Source organism: Arachis ipaensis, chromosome B5 (assembly GCF_059453495.1).
Source record: "Arachis ipaensis isolate K30076 ecotype BB chromosome B5, ASM5945349v1, whole genome shotgun sequence".
In the NCBI taxonomy this organism is placed as follows: Eukaryota; Viridiplantae; Streptophyta; class Magnoliopsida; order Fabales; family Fabaceae; genus Arachis; species Arachis ipaensis.
Genome location: NC_142440.1, coordinates 125,157,140 through 125,180,564, shown reverse-complemented (window position 1 = coordinate 125,180,564; position 23,425 = coordinate 125,157,140). Strand labels below are relative to the sequence as shown.

Here is a 23,425-nt window from a genome sequence, read left to right as displayed (position 1 = left end):
AAATCAATTCTATATCCCTAATTTAATTTCAACTCCAAACACTTTGCTATGTACGTAACTTATGGAAATTAAATCTCTTTATTTGACTGAATATGAAATCAATGTTAAGGACTTAACTCAAATTAAATTAGTTGAGGTTGAACTTGCAATTTTTGAATTCTAATAATTTAGATGAAAAGAGAAAAGAAAAGAAAATGATATCTCAGTGGTTCGTCAGTTTGACAAGGACTACAAATATTGTGATCATCAGTGGTTTAATAAGGATGAACTTAAATTCTTAAAAAAATGGCCATTTTTATTTGATATTTTGTTCAATTATTGCCTTGTCATTACCTTTTTGAAATCATTGATAAGGAAAAATATCATCAATAGTGTGAATACCACAATTTGGGTGTAAGTTGTTATGGTGGCATCAATGTGTATTGTCACACAACATAAATATGTGATGGATTATGTTCAAAGGAAGAAGTTGCATGCAGATACAATCTGCAATTGCATTTATCTTTATCATTAATGCTCTAAAAAGAAACGACAGGAAAAGAAAAGAAAAAAAATAGTTTAAGAGGGGTATCTTCTTCATGCAATCATGACTTTGATATGGCTAAAGTTTGCTCTATGGAAGTAGAATTACAAGAGAATAAAGCAACAATTTTCTTATTACAAGCCCATGTGACATATTTCATTAATCATTGTATGGATGAAAAAGTGCCACATGACTTTCCTACAACTACAAATAATGGGGTAAATATTATACTTTGTTCTTTTTTCCTGAATCTTTCATTGTAAATGATTTAGTAAAACAATTATTTAGTTATTGTTGGTCATTATCCTTATTTGTTCGGATGGTTTATGCCTATTAATGTTAGACTTAAATTATATAATGGTCTTTGTTTTTATTCTAACGTATTTTTATTTATTTTTAATCCTAGGTTGCAGACTCACTAATGGAGACAAGGCCACCTTCTACTATTCCATGACTTGATTATAGAGTTTTATGATTGAATTGACTGAAGACTTTTGTTATCAAAGTGACTGTTTATTTTAGGCTTTTACCATAGTTAAATAATAGAAGCAAAACTCTTTTCTAATTCAATTTTAGGATTGCGTTATTTGAATTTACTTTGATATGTAAATATACACTACAAAAAAGACGCTAATTTGCAGGAGTTTTTTTTTGTTTTGTGGGGGTTTTTAACCCACGCAAGTTGCGTAACGGGGGTTTAGTAAAATGACGCAGTTAGGTGTCCTGCAATAAGTTACGGGAGTTTTTTTGGAACCGACGCTATTTCGAACTCAGAATTGCGGGAGTTTTTTGCCCCCCGCTGTTTGCGGCGGTTTCAATTAAATTGCATGAGTTTTTAAAGATCTCAAATGGTTCTATGTTGCAGGAGTTTTATTTCTAGTTGTGGGGAGTTTTAAACCCCTGCAAAAATCTTATACATAAACTAGCTTTTTATTTTGTTGGAGTTGTGAACTCCCGCAATTCGAAATGTAACACCAAAATATTTATACTTTGCTATATATAGTCTTTTTTTTTTATTTTATAAAATTTTAATTAGAATGCAAAATTTAATAAAAGTAAACTTCTTTGAAGTATAATTCTAAAATGTAAGCCATTAAAATAAATAATAACTTTTTTATATTATAGTAAAATGTATAATATCTGAATCTTCACTGTCTTTATATGTCTAATCCTAAAAATTAAACAAAGCTAAAATAATATAAACTCACAACCACCACTAATAAGTTCACTACTTGAATAACCTTGTTTAGTAAAAAAATGCAACATAATACCCTAACAAATGTAAAACAATAAACAACTAATCAATCTTTAAAGCAATACTAAACAATGTCTTCACAATTTTCATTACTTCCATCTGATGATGTCCTTCCTGTTGTCGGTATAATAATTTCGTTCTCAACATCATCATCCTAAAATAAATTAAAAACAAAAATGTCAACATAAAAATTACCATATCTATGACACTATAACAACAATCCAAAGAAAAAAAAATTTAGAAGACATTAACCTTTTCTTGTGTCAAAAACTTGAAATACAAATTAGTAAGAGAAGGGATGTAAGGTTAGAATATACGAGACTAATACCATGCTAGAACATTAGCATAATATAACAAATATTATTTATCATAATTTTTAAAATTAATAGTGCAACATAAATTCGATAAGAGAAGACAATTTACCTGAGCTCTGTGGTCAAATATACTAATAAGTTCAACAGGAATTCTTCCTTCTTTAGCAAGAAAATAAGCCTTGAATGCAGTCAATGTCCCATCAAATTTAGACTCCAAACGTTTAAAATCTGCTTGCGAGTAATTGGTAGTAGATGACTTTGAAGTTGAAGAATTAAAAAACTGGCTAGGATGATTGGCATTTCTGAAAGTATTAGTAGGTGTTGCTCCCATTCCCATGCATCGCACCCTACCAGAATGCTCCTCTCCAAACACTTTGCCAATAGCATCATTTGTGGATGGGCTTGATTCATCTCTCTCATTTTGAGTCATAAGTACTTCAATTTGTTCCTACAGTTGAGATTTAAACAACAAAAATTTAACAAAATAACATTAAGATGTGGCAAATTTTGAAGTTATACTTTTTACCAAAATAGACCAAAAAGTACAACTTACTGCTATGTCCCTTGCTTCATCAGTCACAAACGACCCATCTTTCTTCTTATGAGTTTCTATGTACATTTCTCCACGGCTAAGTTTTCGTCCAGTTTCTAAAAACTATGCAAAAGAATATAAAAAAAAAAGTTAAAGAGCATATGATAATTTAGTAAAAATAAAAAATGAGTGATGGTTTATACTATTTCATGTCTTTTCCTTGAGATAGGTTTCGAGCCACCAGTATGGGGAATTGTTTGCTTCTTGCGAGCTTCCTTGTTTCTCTTACACATCTCCTATAAAAAAATAAAATAAAGATTAGAAAAGTGATTACGTATTAATATTATATTTTTAAAAATTTAGCATGTTACCATTGTAGAAGGTAGAAATCGATACTGAACAAAGGATGCCCATTGATCTCTGTCGATGCCAACTGGAACATTGATGAGCGGATAATTTATACGCTTTTTGGCATTGTTTTTAGTATGTTTTTAGTAGGATCTAGTTACTTTTAGGGATGTTTTCATAAGTTTTTATGTTAAATTCACATTTCTGGACTTTACCATGAGTTTGTGTGTTTTTCTGTGATTTCAGGTATTTTCTGGCTGAAATTGAGGGACTTGAGCAGAAATCAGATTCAGAGGTTGAAGAAGGACTGCTGATGCTGTTGGATTCTGACCTCCCTGCACTCAAAGTAGATTTTCTGGAGCTACAGAACTCAAAATGGCGTGATTCCAATTGCGTTGGAAAGTAGACATCCAGGGCTTTCCAGCAATATATAATAGTCCATACTTTGGCCAAGAATAGACGACGTAAACTGGCGTTCAACACCAGCCTTCTGCCCAAATCTGGCATCCAGCGCCAGAAAAGGATCCAAAACCAGAGTTGAACGCCCAAACTGGCACAGAAACTGGCGTTCAACTCCACAAATGGCCTCTGCACGTGCAACACTCAGGCTCAGCCCAAACACACACCAAGTGGGCCCAGGAAGTGGATTTATGCATCAATTACTTACTCATGTAAACCCTAGTAGCTAGTTTATTATAAATAGGACCTCTTACTATTGTATTAGGTATCTTTGGTCTCAGTTTTAATCCAGTGTTCATCTTTGGATTATATTTTGATCTATTGATCACGTTTTGGGGGCTGGCCATCTCGGCCATGCCTGGACCTTTCACTTATGTATTTTCAACGGTAGAGTTTCTACACTCCATAGATTAAGGTGTGGAGCTCTGCTGTTCCTCAAAGAGTAATGCAAAGTACTACTGTTTTCTATTCAATTCTTCTTATTTCTCTTCTAAGATATCCATTCGCACCCAAGAACGTGATGAAGGTGATGATTATGTGTGACGCTCATCATCCTTCTCCTTTATGAACGCGTGCCTGACAAACACTTCTGTTCTACATGAAATAAGCTAGAATGAATATCTCTTAGATCTCCTAACCGGAATCTTCATGGCGTAAGCTAGAATGATGGCGGCATTCAAGAGAATCCGGAAGGTCTAAACCTTGTCTGTGGTATTCCGAGTAGGATTCAATGATTGAATGACTGTGACGAGCTCCGAACTCGCGATTGCAGGGCGTTAGTGACAGATGCAAAAGGATAGTAAATCCTATTCCAGCATGATCGAGAACCGACAGATGAATAGCCGTGCCGTGACAGGGTGCGTGAGCATATTATTCACTGAGAGGATAAGATGAAGCCATTGACAAGGGTGATGCCTCCAGACGATTAGCCGTGCCATGACAGGGCATTGGATCATTTTCCCGAGAGATGACCGAAAGTAGCCATTGACAGTGGTGATGTATCACATAAAGCCAGCCATGGAAAGGAGTAAGACTGATTGGATGAAGATAGCAGGAAAGCAGAGGTTCAGAGGAACGAAAAGCATCTCCATTCGCTTATCTGAAATTCCTACCAATGATTTACATAAGTATTTCTATCCCTATCTTATTATATTAAATTCGAAAACACCATTATCACTTTATATCTGCCTGACTGAGATTTACAAGGTGACCATAGCTTGCTTCATACCAACAATCTCCGTGGGATTCGACCCTTACTCACGTAAGGTATTACTTGGACGACCCAGTGCACTTGCTGGTTAGTTGTATCGAAGTTGTGACAAATTATGAATGTGTAATCACGATTACGCGTACCAAGTTGCTCACGTTGCCAGGGATTGTTTGAGCCTGGACATCACAATTTCGTGCACCAAGTTTTTGGTGCCGTTGCCGGGGATTGTTTGAGTTTTCGGCAAGCTTTTGGTCCGATAACATCAGTGCCAAGTTTGATCCGGCAACAGCACCAAGTTTTTGGCGCCGTTGCCGGGGATTGTTCGAGTTTGGACAACTGACGGTTCATCTTGTTGCTCAGATTAGGTAATTTTCTTTTCGTTTTGTTTTCAAAAATCTTTCAAAAATATTTTCAAAAACCTCTCATCTGTTTTCGAAAAAATAAAAATGTTTTCAAAAATTTTATCCAAGATTTTTAAGAATGAATTCTAGTGTTTCATGAAGCATGTGAAGCCTGGCTGGCTGTAAAGCCATGTCTAAATTCTTTTGGACTGAGGCTTCCAAACCATCAGAGGTAAGTTACATACTTGATAAATGATGAGCAGCAATTTGTTATCAAGAGCAATATACTCTGGTGTTAAATGCTGAAGCTTGGCTGGCCATTGGCCATGTCTAGTGTTTTGGACTGGAGCTTTCTTTGAAAGCTTGGCTGGCTAGTGAGCCATGTCTAATTCCTGGACTGAAGCTTTAGACTAAGAATGCAAGATTCCTGGAATTCATATTAAAAAATTTTGGAATCCTTATTTTCCCTTTTCAATAAATTTTCGAAAAAATCCAAAAAAAAAATTAGAAAATCATAAAAATCAAAAATATTTTCTGTTTCTTGTTTGAGTCTTGAGTCATATCATAAGTTTGGTGTCACTTGCATATGCATCTTGCATTGTTCGAAAATTCATGCATTCATAGTGTTCTTCATGATCTTCAAGTTGTTCTTGGTAAGTCTTCTTGTTTGATCTTGATGATTTTTTGTTTTGTGTCTTTTCATGTTTATCATATGCATTTTTGAATTCTTAGTGCCTAAGCATTAAAGAATTCTAAGTTTGGTGTCTTGCATGTTTTCTTTGCATTAAAAGTTTTTCAAAATTGTGTCTATGATGTTCATCTTGGCATTCAAAGTGTTCTTGGTGTTCATCTTGACATTCATAGCATTCTTGCATGCATCACATGTTTTGATCTAAAAATTTCATGCATTGCATAATTTTCATGTTTTTCATAAAAATTTCAAAAATAAAAAAAAATATCTTTCCCTTTTTCTCTCCTCAAATTCGAAAATTTGGATTGACTTTTTCAAAAATTTTTAAAATCAAGTTGTTTCTTATAAGTCAAATCAAATTTTCAATTTGAAAATCTTATCTTTTTCAAAATCTTTTTCAAAAATCAAATCTTTTTCAAAATTCTTAGTTATTTTCGAAAAATCCAAAAATATTTTTCAAAAATCTTTTTCTTATTTTTGTATTAAATTTTCGAAAATAACATAAACAATTAATGTTTTGATTCAAAAATTTGAAGTTTGTTACTTGCTTGTTAAGAAAGATTCAAACTTTAAGTTCTAGAATCATATCTTGTGATTTCTTATGAATCAAGTCATTAATTGTGATTTTAAAAATCAAATCTTTTTCAAACACTAATTTCTATCATATCTTTTCAAAAATATCTTCTCATCTTATCTTTTTCAAAAATATCTTTTCAAAATATCTTTTCTAACCTCCTAACTTCTTATCTTTTCAAAATTTGTTTCAACTAACTAACTAACTTTTTGTTTGTTTCTTAACTTTTTCAAAACTACCTAACTAACTCTCTCTCTCTAATTTTCGAAAATATCTTCCCTCTTTTTCAAAAATTTCTTTTTAATTAACTATTATTTCAAATTTTAAATCTTAATTTTCGAAAAACTACTAACAATTTTCAAAAACCAATTTTCGAAAATCACTAACTCTTTTTTAAAATAATTTTCGAAAATTATCCCTCCCACATCTCATTCTATTTATTCATTCATATCCTAACATCTCTTCCTCACATCATCACCAAATTCGAACCCCCTCCTCTATCTGTGTTCAAATTTCTTCTTCTTCTTTTCTACTAACAATAAGGATCCTCTTTACTGTGACATAGAGGATTCCTCTTCTTTTCTTTTTCTCTCCTCTTTCTTATGAGCAGGGACAGAGAAAAAGGCATTCTTGTTGAAGCTGATCCAGAACCTGAAAGGACTCTGAAGAGAAAATTAAGAGAAGCTAAATTACAACAATCCAGAGACAACTTGATTGAAAATTTCGAACAAGTAAAGGAGATGGCAGCCGAACCCAACAATAATGTAAGGAAGATGCTTGGTGACTTTACTGCACCTAATTCCAATTTACATGGAAGAAGCATCTCCATTCCTGCCATTGGAGCAAACAACTTTGAGCTGAAACCTCAGTTAGTTTCTCTGATGCAGCAGAACTGCAAGTTTCATGGACTTCCATCTGAAGATCCTTTTCAGTTCTTAACTGAATTCTTGCAGATATGTGATACTGTTAAGACTAATGGAGTAGATCCTGAAGTCTACAGGCTCATGCTTTTCCCTTTTGCTGTAAGAGACAGAGCTAGATTATGGTTGGATTCTCAACCCAAAGACAGCCTGAACTCTTGGGATAAGCTGGTCACGGCTTTCTTAGCCAAGTACTTTCCTCCTCAAAAGCTGAGCAAGCTTAGAGCTGATGTTCAAACCTTCAGACAGAAAGAAGGTGAATCCCTCTATGAAGCTTGGGAAAGATACAAACAGTTGACCAAAAAGTGTCCTTCTGACATGCTTTCAGAATGGACCATCCTGGATATATTCTATGATGGTTTATTTGAGCTATCAAAGATGTCACTGGACACTTCTGCAGGTGGATCCATACACCTAAAGAAAACGCCTGCAGAAGCTCAAGAACTCATTGACATGGTTGCTAATAACCAGTTCATGTACACTTCTGAAAGGAATCCTGTGAGTAATGGGACGCCTATGAAGAAGGGAGTTCTTGAGGTTGATACTCTGAATGCCATATTGGCTCAGAATAAAATATTGACTCAGCAAGTCAATATGATCTCTCAGAGTCTGCATGGAATGCAAGCTGCATCCAACAGTACTCAAGAGGCATCTTCTGAAAAAGAAGCTTATGATCCTGAGAACCCTGCAATAGCAGAGGTAAATTACTTAGGTGAACCTTATGGAAACACCTATAACTCAACATGGAGAAATCATCCAAATTTCTCATGGAAGGATCAAAAGCCCCAACAAGGCTTTAATAATGGTGGAAGAAACAGGTTTAGCAATAGCAAGCCTTTTCCATCATCCACTCAGCAACAGACAGAGAGCTCTGAACAAAATGCTTCTAATTTAGCAAATCTAGTCTCTGATCTATCTAAGGCCACTGTAAGTTTCATGAATGAAACAAGGTCTTCCATTAGAAATCTGGAAGCACAAGTGGGCCAGCTAAGTAAAAGGATCACTGAAATCCCTCCAAGTACTCTCCCAAGCAATACAGAAGAGAACCCAAAAGGAGAGTGCAAGGCCATTGACATAAGCAAAATGGCCGAACCCAATGAGGGAGAGGAGGACGTGAATCCCAAGGAGGAAGACCTCCTGGGACGTCCAGTGATCAATAAGGAGCTTCCCTCTGAGGAACCAAAGGAATCTGAGACTCATCTAGAGACCACAGAGATTCCATTGACCCTCCTTATGCCCTTCATGAGCTCTGATGAGTATTCCTCTTCTGAAGAGAATGAGGATGTTACTGAAGAGCAAACTGCCAAGTTTCTTGGTGCAATCATGAAGCTGAATGCCAAATTATTTGGCATTGATACTTGGGAAGTTGAACCTCCCTTGTTCATCAATGAACTAAGAGATCTGGATCAACTGACATTGCCTCAGAAGAGACAGGATCCTGGAAAGTTTATAATACCCTGTACCATAGGCACTATGATCTTTAAGGCTCTGTGTGACCTTGGTTCAGGAATAAACCTCATGCCTCTCTCTGTAATAGAGAAACTGGGAATCTATGGGGTGCAAGCTGCTAAAATCTCATTAGAGATGGCAGACAGTTCAAGAAAACAGGCTTATGGACAAGTAGAGGACGTTTTAGTAAAGGTTGAGGGCCTTTACATCCCTGCTGATTTCATAGTCCTGGATACTGGAAAGGAAGAGGATGAATCCATCATCCTAGGAAGACCTTTCCTGGCCACAGCAAGAGCTGTGATTGATGTTGACAGAGGTGAAATAGTCCTTCAATGGAATGAGAACTCCCTTGTATTCAAAACTCAAGGATCTCCCTCTGCAACCATGGAGAGGAAGCTTGAAAAGCTTCTCTCAAAGCAGAGTCAACCAGAGCCCCCACAGTCAAACTCTAAGTTTGGTGTTGGGAGGCCACAACCAAACTCTAAGTTTGGTGTTGAACTCCCATATCCAAACTCTAAGTTTGGTGTTGGAGAGTCTCAACAAAGCTCTGCACATCTGTGAGGCTCCATGAGAGCCCACTGTCAAGCTATTGACATTAAAGAAGCGCTTGTTGGGAGGCAACCCAATGTTTATCTAATTCTTATTTTTATTGTTTTTTATGTTTTCTTAGGTTCATGATCATGTGGAGTCACAAAATAAATAGAAAAATTGAAAACGGAATCAAAAATAGCAGAAGAAAAATCACACCCTGGAGGAGCATCTGTCTGGCGTTCAGCGCCAGAACAGAGCATGGTCCTGGCGCTGAACGCCCAAAATGGGCAGCTTCTGGGCGCTGAACGCCAGAACAGGCATGGTTCTGGCGTTCAACGCCAGAAATGGCACACAAATGGGCGTTGAACGCCCAAAATGGCCACCAACCTGGCGCTGAACGCCCAGAGTTGGGTACAAAGGCATTTTTACATGCCTAATGGGTGTAGGGATGTAAATCCTTGATCCACTCAGGATCTGTGGACCCCTAATGAGCGGATAATTTATACGCTTTTTGGCATTATTTTTAGTATGTTTTTAGTAGGATCTAGTTACTTTTAGGGATGTTTTCATAAGTTTTTATGTTAAATTCACATTTCTGGACTTTACCATGAGTTTGTGTGTTTTTCTGTGATTTCAGGTATTTTCTGGCTGAAATTGAGGGACTTGAGCAGAAATCAGATTCAGAGGTTGAAGAAGGACTGCTGATGCTGTTGGATTCTGACCTCCCTGCACTCAAAGTAGATTTTATGGAGCTACAGAACTCAAAATGGCGTGATTCCAATTGCGTTGGAAAGTAGACATCCAGGGCTTTCTAGAAATATATAATAGTCCATACTTTGGCCAAGAATAGACGACGTAAACTGGCGTTCAACACCAGCCTTCTGCCCAAATCTGGCATCCAGCGCCAGAAAAGGATCCAAAACCAGAGTTGAACGCCCAAACTGGCACAGAAACTGGCGTTCAACTCCACAAATGGCCTCTACACGTGCAACACTCAGGCTCAGCCCAAACACACACCAAGTGGGCCTAGGAAGTGGATTTATGCATCAATTACTTACTCATGTAAACCCTAGTAGCTAGTTTATTATAAATAGGACCTCTTACTATTGTATTAGGTATCTTTGGTCTCAGTTTTAATCCAGTGTTCATCTTTGGATTATATTTTGATCTATTGATCACGTTTTGGGGGCTGGCCATCTCGGCCATGCCTGGACCTTTCACTTATGTATTTTCAACGGTAGAGTTTCTACACTCCATAGATTAAGGTGTGGAGCTCTGCTGTTCCTCAAAGAGTAATGCAAAGTACTACTGTTTTCTATTCAATTCTTCTTATTTCTCTTCTAAGATATCCATTCGCACCCAAGAACGTGATGAAGGTGATGATTATGTGTGATGCTCATCATCCTTCTCCTTTATGAACGCGTGCCTGACAAACACTTCTGTTCTACATGAAATAAGCTAGAATGAATATCTCTTAGATCTCCTAACCGGAATCTTCGTGGCGTAAGCTAGAATGATGGCGGCATTCAAGAGAATCCGGAAGGTCTAAACCTTGTCTGTGGTATTCCGAGTAGGATTCAATGATTGAATGACTGTGACGAGCTCCGAACTCGCGATTGCAGGGCGTTAGTGACAGACGCAAAAGGATAGTAAATCCTATTCCAGCATGATCGAGAACCGACAGATGAATAGCCGTGCCGTGACAGGGTGCGTGAGCATATTATTCACTGAGAGGATAAGATGAAGCCATTGACAAGGGTGATGCCTCCAGACGATTAGCCGTGCCGTGACAGGGCATTGGATCATTTTCCCGAGAGATGACCGAAAGTAGCCATTGACAGTGGTGATGTATCACATAAAGCCAGCCATGGAAAGGAGTAAGACTGATTGGATGAAGATAGCAGGAAAGCAGAGGTTCAGAGGAACGAAAAGCATCTCCATTCGCTTATCTGAAATTCCTACCAATGATTTACATAAGTATTTCTATCCCTATCTTATTATATTAAATTCGAAAACACCATTATCACTTTATATCTGCCTGACTGAGATTTACAAGGTGACCATAGCTTGCTTCATACCAACAATCTCCGTGGGATTCGACCCTTACTCACGTAAGGTATTACTTGGACGACCCAGTGCACTTGCTGGTTAGTTGTATCGAAGTTGTGACAAATTATGAATGTGTAATCACGATTACGCGTACCAAGTTGCTCACGTTGCCAGGGATTGTTTGAGCCTGGACATCACAATTTCGTGCACCAAGTTTTTGGTGCCGTTGCCGGGGATTGTTTGAGTTTTCGGCAAGCTTTTGGTCCGATAACATCAGTGCCAAGTTTGATCCGGCAACAGCACCAAGTTTTTGGCGCCGTTGCCGGGGATTGTTCGAGTTTGGACAACTGACGGTTCATCTTGTTGCTCAGATTAGGTAATTTTCTTTTCGTTTTGTTTTCAAAAATCTTTCAAAAATATTTTCAAAAACCTCTCATCTGTTTTCGAAAAAATAAAAATGTTTTCAAAAATTTTATCCAAGATTTTTAAGAATGAATTCTAGTGTTTCATGAAGCATGTGAAGCCTGGCTGGCTGTAAAGCCATGTCTAAATTCTTTTGGACTGAGGCTTCCAAACCATCAGAGGTAAGTTACATACTTGATAAATGATGAGCAGCAATTTGTTATCAAGAGCAATATACTCTGGTGTTAAATGCTGAAGCTTGGCTGGCCATTGGCCATGTCTAGTGTTTTGGACTGGAGCTTTCTTTGAAAGCTTGGCTGGCTAGTGAGCCATGTCTAATTCCTGGACTGAAGCTTTAGACTAAGAATGCAAGATTCCTGGAATTCATATTAAAAAATTTTGGAATCCTTATTTTCCCTTTTCAATAAATTTTCGAAAAAATCCAAAAAAAAAATTAGAAAATCATAAAAATCAAAAATATTTTCTGTTTCTTGTTTGAGTCTTGAGTCATATCATAAGTTTGGTGTCACTTGCATATGCATCTTGCATTGTTCGAAAATTCATGCATTCATAGTGTTCTTCATGATCTTCAAGTTGTTCTTGGTAAGTCTTCTTGTTTGATCTTGATGATTTTTTGTTTTGTGTCTTTTCATGTTTATCATATGCATTTTTGAATTCTTAGTGCCTAAGCATTAAAGAATTCTAAGTTTGGTGTCTTGCATGTTTTCTTTGCATTAAAAGTTTTTCAAAATTGTGGCTATGATGTTCATCTTGGCATTCAAAGTGTTCTTGGTGTTCATCTTGACATTCATAGCATTCTTGCATGCATCACATGTTTTGATCTAAAAATTTCATGCATTGCATAATTTTCATGTTTTTCATAAAAATTTCAAAAATAAAAAAAAATATCTTTCCCTTTTTCTCTCCTCAAATTCGAAAATTTGGATTGACTTTTTCAAAAATTTTTTAAATCAAGTTGTTTCTTATAAGTCAAATCAAATTTTCAATTTGAAAATCTTATCTTTTTCAAAATCTTTTTCAAAAATCAAATCTTTTTCAAAATTCTTAGTTATTTTCGAAAAATCCAAAAATATTTTTCAAAAATCTTTTTCTTATTTTTGTATTAAATTTTCGAAAATAACATAAACAATTAATGTTTTGATTCAAAAATTTGAAGTTTGTTACTTGCTTGTTAAGAAAGATTCAAACTTTAAGTTCTAGAATCATATATTGTGATTTCTTATGAATCAAGTCATTAATTGTGATTTTAAAAATCAAATCTTTTTCAAACACTAATTTCTATCATATCTTTTCAAAAATATCTTCTCATCTTATCTTTTTCAAAAATATCTTTTCAAAATATCTTTTCTAACCTCCTAACTTCTTATCTTTTCAAAATTTGTTTCAACTAACTAACTAACTTTTTGTTTGTTTCTTAACTTTTTCAAAACTACCTAACTAACTCTCTCTCTCTAATTTTCGAAAATATCTTCCCTCTTTTTCAAAAATTTCTTTTTAATTAACTATTATTTCAAATTTTAAATCTTAATTTTCGAAAAACTACTAACAATTTTCAAAAACCAATTTTCGAAAATCACTAACTCTTTTTTAAAATAATTTTCGAAAATTATCCCTCCCACATCTCATTCTATTTATTCATTCATATCCTAACATCTCTTCCTCACATCATCACCAAATTCGAACCCCCTCCTCTATCTGTGTTCGAATTTCTTCTTCTTCTTTTCTACTAACAATAAGGATCCTCTTTACTGTGACATAGAGGATTCCTCTTCTTTTCTTTTTCTCTCCTCTTTTTTATGAGCAGGGACAGAGAAAAAGGCATTCTTGTTGAAGCTGATCCAGAACCTGAAAGGACTCTGAAGAGAAAATTAAGAGAAGCTAAATTACAACAATCCAGAGACAACTTGATTGAAAATTTCGAACAAGTAAAGGAGATGGCAGCCGAACCCAACAATAATGTAAGGAAGATGCTTGGTGACTTTACTGCACCTAATTCCAATTTACATGGAAGAAGCATCTCCATTCCTGCCATTGGAGCAAACAACTTTGAGCTGAAACCTCAGTTAGTTTCTCTGATGCAGCAGAACTGCAAGTTTCATGGACTTCCATCTGAAGATCCTTTTCAGTTCTTAACTGAATTCTTGCAGATATGTGATACTGTTAAGACTAATGGAGTAGATCCTGAAGTCTACAGGCTCATGCTTTTCCCTTTTGCTGTAAGAGACAGAGCTAGATTATGGTTGGATTCTCAACCCAAAGACAGCCTGAACTCTTGGGATAAGCTGGTCACGGCTTTCTTAGCCAAGTACTTTCCTCCTCAAAAGCTGAGCAAGCTTAGAGCTGATGTTCAAACCTTCAGACAGAAAGAAGGTGAATCCCTCTATGAAGCTTGGGAAAGATACAAACAGTTGACCAAAAAGTGTCCTTCTGACATGCTTTCAGAATGGACCATCCTGGATATATTCTATGATGGTTTATTTGAGCTATCAAAGATGTCACTGGACACTTCTGCAGGTGGATCCATACACCTAAAGAAAATGCCTGCAGAAGCTCAAGAACTCATTGACATGGTTGCTAATAACCAGTTCATGTACACTTCTGAAAGGAATCCTGTGAGTAATGGGACGCCTGTGAAGAAGGGAGTTCTTGAGGTTGATACTCTGAATGCCATATTGGCTCAGAATAAAATATTGACTCAGCAAGTCAATATGATCTCTCAGAGTCTGCATGGAATGCAAGCTGCATCCAACAGTACTCAAGAGGCATCTTCTGAAAAAGAAGCTTATGATCCTGAGAACCCTGCAATAGCAGAGGTAAATTACTTAGGTGAACCTTATGGAAACACCTATAACTCAACATGGAGAAATCATCCAAATTTCTCATGGAAGGATCAAAAGTCCCAACAAGGCTTTAATAATGGTGGAAGAAACAGGTTTAGCAATAGCAAGCCTTTTCCATCATCCACTCAGCAACAGACAGAGAGCTCTGAACAAAATGCTTCTAATTTAGCAAATCTAGTCTCTGATCTATCTAAGGCCACTGTAAGTTTCATGAATGAAACAAGGTCTTCCATTAGAAATCTGGAAGCACAAGTGGGCCAGCTAAGTAAAAGGATCACTGAAATCCCTCCAAGTACTCTCCCAAGCAATACAGAAGAGAACCCAAAAGGAGAGTGCAAGGCCATTGACATAAGCAAAATGGCCGAACCCAATGAGGGAGAGGAGGACGTGAATCCCAAGGAGGAAGACCTCCTGGGACGTCCAGTGATCAATAAGGAGCTTCCCTCTGAGGAACCAAAGGAATCTGAGACTCATCTAGAGACCACAGAGATTCCATTGACCCTCCTTATGCCCTTCATGAGCTCTGATGAGTATTCCTCTTCTGAAGAGAATGAGGATGTTACTGAAGAGCAAACTGCCAAGTTTCTTGGTGCAATCATGAAGCTGAATGCCAAATTATTTGGCATTGATACTTGGGAAGTTGAACCTCCCTTGTTCATCAATGAACTAAGAGATCTGGATCAACTGACATTGCCTCAGAAGAGACAGGATCCTGGAAAGTTCATAATACCCTGTACCATAGGCACTATGATCTTTAAGGCTCTGTGTGACCTTGGTTCAGGAATAAACCTCATGCCCCTCTCTGTAATAGAGAAACTGGGAATCTATGGGGTGCAAGCTGCTAAAATCTCATTAGAGATGGCAGACAGTTCAAGAAAACAGGCTTATGGACAAGTAGAGGACGTTTTAGTAAAGGTTGAGGGCCTTTACATCCCTGCTGATTTCATAGTCCTGGATACTGGAAAGGAAGAGGATGAATCCATCATCCTAGGAAGACCTTTCCTGGCCACAGCAAGAGCTGTGATTGATGTTGACAGAGGTGAAATAGTCCTTCAATGGAATGAGAACTCCCTTGTATTCAAAACTCAAGGATCTCCCTCTGCAACCATGGAGAGGAAGCTTGAAAAGCTTCTCTCAAAGCAGAGTCAACCAGAGCCCCCACAGTCAAACTCTAAGTTTGGTGTTGGGAGGCCACAACCAAACTCTAAGTTTGGTGTTGAACTCCCATATCCAAACTCTAAGTTTGGTGTTGGAGAGTCTCAACAAAGCTCTGCACATCTGTGAGGCTCCATGAGAGCCCACTGTCAAGCTATTGACATTAAAGAAGCGCTTGTTGGGAGGCAACCCAATGTTTATCTAATTCTTATTTTTATTGTTTTTTATGTTTTCTTAGGTTCATGATCATGTGGAGTCACAAAATAAATAGAAAAATTGAAAACGGAATCAAAAATAGCAGAAGAAAAATCACACCCTAGAGTTTCTACACTCCATAGATTAAGGTGTGGAGCTCTGCTGTTCCTCAAAGAGTAATGCAAAGTACTACTGTTTTCTATTCAATTCTTCTTATTTCTCTTCTAAGATATCCATTCGCACCCAAGAACGTGATGAAGGTGATGATTATGTGTGACGCTCATCATCCTTCTCCTTTATGAACGCGTGCCTGACAAACACTTCTGTTCTACATGAAATAAGCTAGAATGAATATCTCTTAGATCTCCTAACCGGAATCTTCGTGGCGTAAGCTAGAATGATGGCGGCATTCAAGAGAATCCGGAAGGTCTAAACCTTATCTGTGGTATTCCGAGTAGGATTCAATGATTGAATGACTGTGACGAGCTCCGAACTCGCGATTGCAGGGCGTTAGTGACAGACGCAAAAGGATAGTAAATCCTATTCCAGCATGATCGAGAACCGACAGATGAATAGCCGTGCCGTGACAGGGTGCGTGAGCATATTATTCACTGAGAGGATAAGATGAAGCCATTGACAAGGGTGATGCCTCCAGACGATTAGCCGTGCCGTGACAGGGCATTGGATCATTTTCCCGAGAGATGACCGAAAGTAGCCATTGACAGTGGTGATGTATCACATAAAGCCAGCCATGGAAAGGAGTAAGACTGATTTGATGAAGATAGCAGGAAAGCAGAGGTTCAGAGGAACGAAAAGCATCTCCATTCGCTTATCTGAAATTCCTACCAATGATTTACATAAGTATTTCTATCCCTATCTTATTATATTAAATTCGAAAACACCATTATCACTTTATATCTGCCTGACTGAGATTTACAAGGTGACCATAGCTTGCTTCATACCAACAATCTCCGTGGGATTCGACCCTTACTCACGTAAGGTATTACTTGGACGACCCAGTGCACTTGCTGGTTAGTTGTATCGAAGTTGTGACAAATTATGAATGTGTAATCACGATTACGCGTACCAAGTTGCTCACGTTGCCAGGGATTGTTTGAGCCTGGACATCACAATTTTGTGCACCAAACATTATCAATGATTTCTTGGCTACTCATGCATGGATCATAGAACTCACTCCATAACTTAATTCTATGTTGTGACCACTTTTTTGCAAGGCTCAATTTGCAATATCGCTTTGCAATGCCCTCAGAAATTTTGAAATGAAATTTCGGCTATAAAAAAGAATCATACACAAACAAGATATCATTAATAATAGATAATATTAATAGGAATTTGATAAAACTCAATATTTCAAATACATACCTTCAGCAAGTTACTAAAACACTCTTCAAATCTAGATCGAGGTACACCCAAAGGTCCTGACCACTTTGAGAAATTGATTGGAAATAACTTACAATCAACTGCCAATGTTCCTAGATATCCAGCAAGCAAACCTTGGGCTTCTCCAATAGCTTGTTGATCTTCAAAGTTTACAACAACTTGCTCATCTCTAGATAAGTTATCCATTTCTTTAACTTTTAGCCTTCTAGTTTTAATAGTTCCATCTGTGCCTTTATTTAAAAAATTTTAAACTAGATTAAAAATTTTAACACAAAGTATTTGCATATAAAATTAATTATATGTCAGTATATATTTATTTTAAAAAATTAAATTTTTAACCTTTTACAATTGAAAGCTTTTAAATTTTAAACAATTATGAAAAATTCACATATAACACAAAGGAGCACAAAGCCCAGAATAAAATTCCACTCCTAGACACTAGGATCAATAACGAATAAGATCACTTGGGCAAAGACTAAGATTGCAACATAACATTAGTAAAGTACCTCTAAAAAAAATAAAAACGAAACTGAAATAAACAAATTGAAAACCATATACCACTGAATAAAAATACATAACTAAACTATTTAAAAAAATCGTTGCCCAAAAGTAGTTTAGTCTTACTTACCAAGGGCCTAATTGGATTGAGATATCACTTAATTAAGAATGAAATTTGGCCACCTTAACTATTGAATATGATCATTACACTATTTAAATTATAAAGCAACTAATGCACAAGTTAATTAATTGGACAGCCGATTGAGAGAGACAAAGCAATTTGCATAATTGACCACACCATCACTCATTAATTTCCTACTGAGTTTTCATTATTACTTCAGAAAGATGATAAATAAATAACACTTTTGACCTTAAGAAAAAAAAAAGAAAAGGGTACAGATCACGATGATTTGATGATAAATTATGTGATTTCAAAAAACCCAAAACCATGCATATGCATATCACTTTGTCATCTAGTGATATTATAGGAGTTGTATTATTTTGTATTTTCATTTTATGCCTCAGGAGGTGGGTGAAAATTTTAAGAGTTTTATTAAAAAAATTTTTGGGCTAGATTTTCGTACAATTGAAATTTTTACCATATACCTCAAAATAAATAAACTTTAGCATTATTCAACCATAGCAACATAGAAAGCTAAATGATCAGAGTTTGACCTATAACAATTGGCATAGTGCATGTTCAGTTATCAATGCATCACTTCTCTACTTTTATACAAGAGATTGCACAAAAAAAAATATTACATATAATGTTTGAAAAATAAAAATCTGCATTTATATAGAAAGCACTTATTTAGCAACTCAGCATGAAAAAACAAATTTATTGTGCACCATACCTACTGTCTCCACAGTCCAATATTCAGAAGATTGACGTCCACCAAAGTGCCTAATATGTTCTTGGGATCCTTGGTTAGGCAGTGAATGATCCGTAGCACTATCCGGATTGCTTTGCATTGTTGAATCATGATTAGGTGGTGAGACATCCGTAGGTGAATTGTGAACTACATCGTCATTAAACTGGTCAAAACCATTTTTAGGTTGAGGAGCTGATCGCAAAGGATTAGTAAAGCGTTTACACTTCGGCATTGCTGTAAATGAATTTAACAACAAGTTAGAGAAAATAACTCAAAAAGCATGTTACATTTCACACAAAAGTAGGCCAAAGATAAACTTTATGAACAAATCAGTGGATTAACCATAACTTTAAAATTAACAAATATATAAATAAGCTTAAACCTTAGATTTCTCATTATGAGTCAACTACGTCATCGATCAAGTCGTTTGTTGCCAATTGAATGTATTCATCACTGTTACCAAAAAATTGATCAAGAGCTTGCTCTTGATGTGGCTCGTCCTCATCTTCAGCCTCTTCAATTTCATCACCCATTTCATACAAATCTCTTGGTTTTAAATGAACAACAATACTCCATCCTTTGTTAACGACATCATCTACATAGTATACCATTGATGCTTGTGACGCTAGAATATAAGGCTCATCTTCTTCATGTTCACCAGTATGAATTGGTCTATCAAAGTTAACACAATGAAAATGCCATTGATCTCTTCTATATCCTCTATGTCGAGTGGAATCAGCCCATTTACATTTGAAGAGAACAACAGTGAATCGCCCATAATAGCTAACCTCAATTATATCCTCCAACTTGCCATAATAGGGTACATCACCTTGTCTTAAATTTCTGTCAACTCGACTTGCAACACATGGTGTACTAGAGGTTAAATATACTCCACTATTCTGTGTCCTCAAACCTTCTTCACGAGCAATAGTTCGAAAGGTGCAACCATTAATTTTATAAGCACTATATCTCGTTGCATTTGATAAGGGGCCTCGGGCTAAAAATTTCATATCAGTAGACAGCTGTTCTATGGTATCCGGGTTCATTATCTGAAATAGGGATAAGTTATGAGGTTTAAAACGTTTATATATTAACACCATTCCCATTTCATAAACTATAATAATTAAGTAACTTACTCGTTTTTCAAACCACGAAACAAAATCCTTAAATACTCTCTTCTCTATGTCTGTGGGGTTCGGTCTCCTTCCCTTTGAACTTCTTGTTATGTATTCTCTAAATTCACTGCATGAGAAATTAAATTGGATTCAGAGTATGTCACCCACAAATATAGATTCTGAATATATTACTACAAATAACCTCTATCTTTACTCACTTCACATAATCCTTGACGGCTTGACAATTTAGCAATACATATCTATGGGCTTGTAGCTTTTGCTTTTCACTCAACATAAAAGTTGTACCAGAACTCCCTGCTTTACCCACTGGCGGAAAGAGACAATATTCTGAGCATTCCCTGTCAAGTGGGTCATCACATACACGTCTAGGTCTATTGAACCTTGTCTCTATATCCTCAAAATAGCGAGAACAAAAGGTGAGACATTCCTCAGCTAAGTATCCTCCGGCTATAGATGCTTCTGCTTGTGCTCTACTTCGCACATGGGATTTTAGATGGCCTAACTCCCTAAAATAATATATCAAAGTCAAGTAAAAATGACATGACAAGAGATGCAATTCTACTGATCTTTAGTTAAATATATTAAACATTTTACCTCTCAATTGGATACATGTATCGATAATGCACTGGACCTCCGAGCTTTGCTTCCTCTACTAGATGGACTGTCAAGTGAACCATGACGGTAAAGAATGATGGAGGGAATAACATTTCCAACTGGCAAAGGACAACCACTATGCGTTGTTGGAGCTTGTCAAGTTCAAAAGTACTTAGGCTTTTCCCACAAAGGATCTTAAAGAATGACCCAAACTCAACCAATACCGCGGTAACATGATCTGGCAGCAAATTATGAACTGCTATTGGTAACAATTCCTCCAAAAGAATATGGCAGTCATGACTTTTTAATCCAAAAATTTTTTTCTGTCCTTCATCCACACATCTCGAAATATTACTTGAGTATCCATCTGGTAGCACAACATTCTTCAATGTCGAAAGGAATAGCTTCTTGGTGTCACGTGTTAGTGAAAATAAAGATAAATGATACGATCCATTATCACTTGGCCAGAGATCACGTCTTATGCCCATTTCTTTCAAATCTTTCCGTGCCTTAAGATTGTCCTTTGATTTTGCTTTGTCATTAAGCAAAGTGTACAAAATGTTATCACACACATTCTTCTCAATGTGCATAAAGTCTAGATTATGACGCAACAAATTGGTTTTCCAGTACGGAAGATCAAAGAAAATGCTTCGCTTGTTCCACTGCTTAACTTCTCGTCGAGGTCTTTTCCCACCGCTATGAGATTCTTCTCGTTGCTGATCTCGTGCTTCAACATCCTGTTGCTGTTCAAGAATGTCAAAACCTGATAACTTCTTAGGTGGACCACGCTCCTCTATGCTTCCGTCAAAACGAACACGATTCAGTCTAAATCTATGATTTCTTCCCAAAAAACGTCTATGACCCATGAAGCACCATTTAGAACTATGACGAAGATAACAGGGAAAAAAAATCAAAGTTACAAGTGGGACAAGCTAAACCGGTGTGTGTGTTCCAACCAGATAGCATACCTAAACCGGGAAAATCACTTATTGTCCACATAAGAGCTGCATGCATTCTAAATGTGTTTCCGGATGATGAGTCAAATGTCTCCACACCATCAATCCACAAATCTTTCAATTCATTTATAAGGGGCTGCAAGTACACATCTATCTTATTTCCCGGGGACTTCTTTCCTGGAATAACCATTGATAAGATGAAGGAAGTGTGATTCATACACATCCAAGGTGGAAGATTGTATGGAATCAAGAACACAGGCCAAACGCTATTAGTAGAACTCAGGGATCCGAAAGGATTAAAACCATCAGTTGCAAGACCTAGGCGAACATTTCGCGGCTCTTCGGCAAACAGAGTGTGCGTCGCATTAAAATTCTTCCATGCTTCACCGTCCCTTGGATGTCTCAGTAATCCATCTTTTGCATGTGTAGAATTATGCCATTGCATGTGTTCAGCTGTCTTGCTACACATATATAATCTTTTCAACCTTGGCTTCAGTGGAAAGTATCGCATGACTTTTGCAGCTTGCTTTTTCTTTTTTTCTTAGGGACCCATCTAGATATACCGCAATACTTGCATGTATCTTGTACGTTATCTGGAGTGTCATCCAGATATAACATACAGTCATTTGGGCAAGCATCTATCTTGGTATAATCCAAGCCAAGTTTGCAAATGACTTGCTTGGCCTTATAAAAGCTAGAAGGCAGTTGTATTCCATCAAAAGTATCTCTCAACAAAGTCAAGATCATAGTCATGGCCTTATCGCTTATTCTACACAAGACCTTTATATGATACAATTTGATTATAAACTCCAACTTTGTGCATTTACTGCCCTCGTGCAATTTTTCATTTCCATCTTTGACAAATTCATTGAACTCGCCACCATCATCAAAAGAGTCCTCATGTAATCTTTCATCTGCGATGTCTTCGTCTCCATCGTGTATAACTGCATCATTCACTCCCGTTATACCTTCATTCCCATGGTGGCCGAATACATCATTCATTAATGTATTTAATGGATTCTCTTGAGATGGTGTCTCTTGCACTTCTATACTACTTGGCTCAGCAGGTTGTATCTCACCATGACGATTCCAAGCAACATAGTTATTGGGAAATGGCTTTAGGAGCAAGTGATCCTGAACTGTGTCTCTTTTATGCCATTTTCCAAATGTACATCGTGGACATGGACAACATATTCTATCCGAAATGGCCGCTCTCGCAAAAGCAAAATCAAGGAATCCAATTATGCCATCCTTGTATTCCTTTGTTGTTCGAGGTTTTTCAATCCAAGTTCTATCCATTTGTAACTAATTTATTCAACCAAAAAGTAAACAAAGTTGTAACATAGAGAAGAAATAAGTAATTTATTTTTTTAAAGTAATTAATACATTAAACTAGTCTTCATAATCATTATGATAAGTAATTTATTTTTTTGATGCTATTTTATGTCTCATTGATTTTCTTTAATTTTTTTACACAAAATTATTAAAATATTCTTTAAGTATTGGTGTCGTTTATTGGTGTAAACTGATAGAGAATTTTAACATGTTACAACTTTTTAAGTTTTAATCTTCTACACTAAATTGTAAGAAAATATATTTTTCATATCACATTTAAGGATTTGAATCATTATTTTATATGTAATTAATTTGGTATTGTTTTATACTTGGTTAGTTTTTTAATTAAGTTTTTAGTCATGAATATATTCAATATTTAATAAATATTATAATATTTTATGTCAGGCATTCTAACTATAAAAAGTTAAGTTCTAATTAACTTATTGGATATTTTATACCATTCAAGACTCAAAGAATATTATTCAAAAGTATGTTAAAATGTAGATTAAAATATTTATCTATACATGTAATCATTTATTTTCATTTCGGTAAGAAATTATAAAAAGAGTTTTATTTTATAAATTTTGTTTTCATGTAAATATGATTATGTGTTTTTTATGTTCAAGTTTTCGCTGTTCAAAAATATTTTTGAAGCTCTATCATTGCCAATCAATTAAATAAACCGAAAACTAGAAAAAGAAACAAATCACTATAACATAGAAAATTCAACAATAACAATTACTAAGCTCTATCATTTCACCTTTCAACAAGCCAAATATCAAATTGGAAAAATTCAATAACACTAACAAATTACTAAGCTCCAT

The 23,425-nt window shown here is 36.1% G+C and overlaps 1 protein-coding gene, 2 non-coding genes and 1 pseudogene across 3 annotated transcripts; all 4 read right to left on the bottom strand.

Annotated features, from left to right (window-relative positions):
* Positions 1 to 1,820: 1,820 nt before the first annotated feature.
* LOC107640928 (uncharacterized) lies at positions 1,821 to 18,812 on the bottom strand. Its single transcript, XM_088487213.1, has 8 exons — positions 18,563 to 18,812; positions 17,193 to 17,440; positions 16,951 to 17,101; positions 2,996 to 3,057; positions 2,828 to 2,920; positions 2,646 to 2,747; positions 2,374 to 2,540; positions 1,821 to 1,932 (listed from the first exon to the last, which is right to left on the bottom strand). The coding sequence occupies exons 1-8, from the start codon at positions 18,810 to 18,812 to the stop codon at positions 1,821 to 1,823; spliced, it is 1,185 nt and encodes a 394-aa protein (XP_088343339.1).
* On the bottom strand, positions 7,384 to 7,491 carry LOC148565684 (small nucleolar RNA R71). The gene has a single exon (XR_015884243.1). It is a non-coding gene; the product is annotated as a small nucleolar RNA R71 (small nucleolar RNA).
* On the bottom strand, positions 13,950 to 14,057 carry LOC148565683 (small nucleolar RNA R71). Its single transcript, XR_015884242.1, has one exon. It is a non-coding gene; the product is annotated as a small nucleolar RNA R71 (small nucleolar RNA).
* A 1,097-nt stretch (positions 18,813 to 19,909) lies between the features above and the next one.
* On the bottom strand, positions 19,910 to 22,565 carry LOC148565682 (uncharacterized; annotated as a pseudogene).
* Between the last annotated feature and the right edge of the window lie 860 nt (positions 22,566 to 23,425).

Bases quoted from the DNA above. Each gene is read 5' to 3' on its own strand.
- LOC107640928 (XM_088487213.1), bottom strand. From the start codon at position 18,812: ATGCCGAAGTGTAAACGCTTTACTAATCCTTTGCGATCAGCTCCTCAA. The intron at 3,058-16,950 runs GCACAAAATTGT...TCAATGTTCCAG, and splicing joins AATCATTGATAATGTTTGGT to TTGGCATCGACAGAGATCAA. The intron at 2,921-2,995 runs GTAACATGCTAA...ATTTTTTTATAG, and splicing joins GATTTCTACCTTCTACAATG to GAGATGTGTAAGAGAAACAA.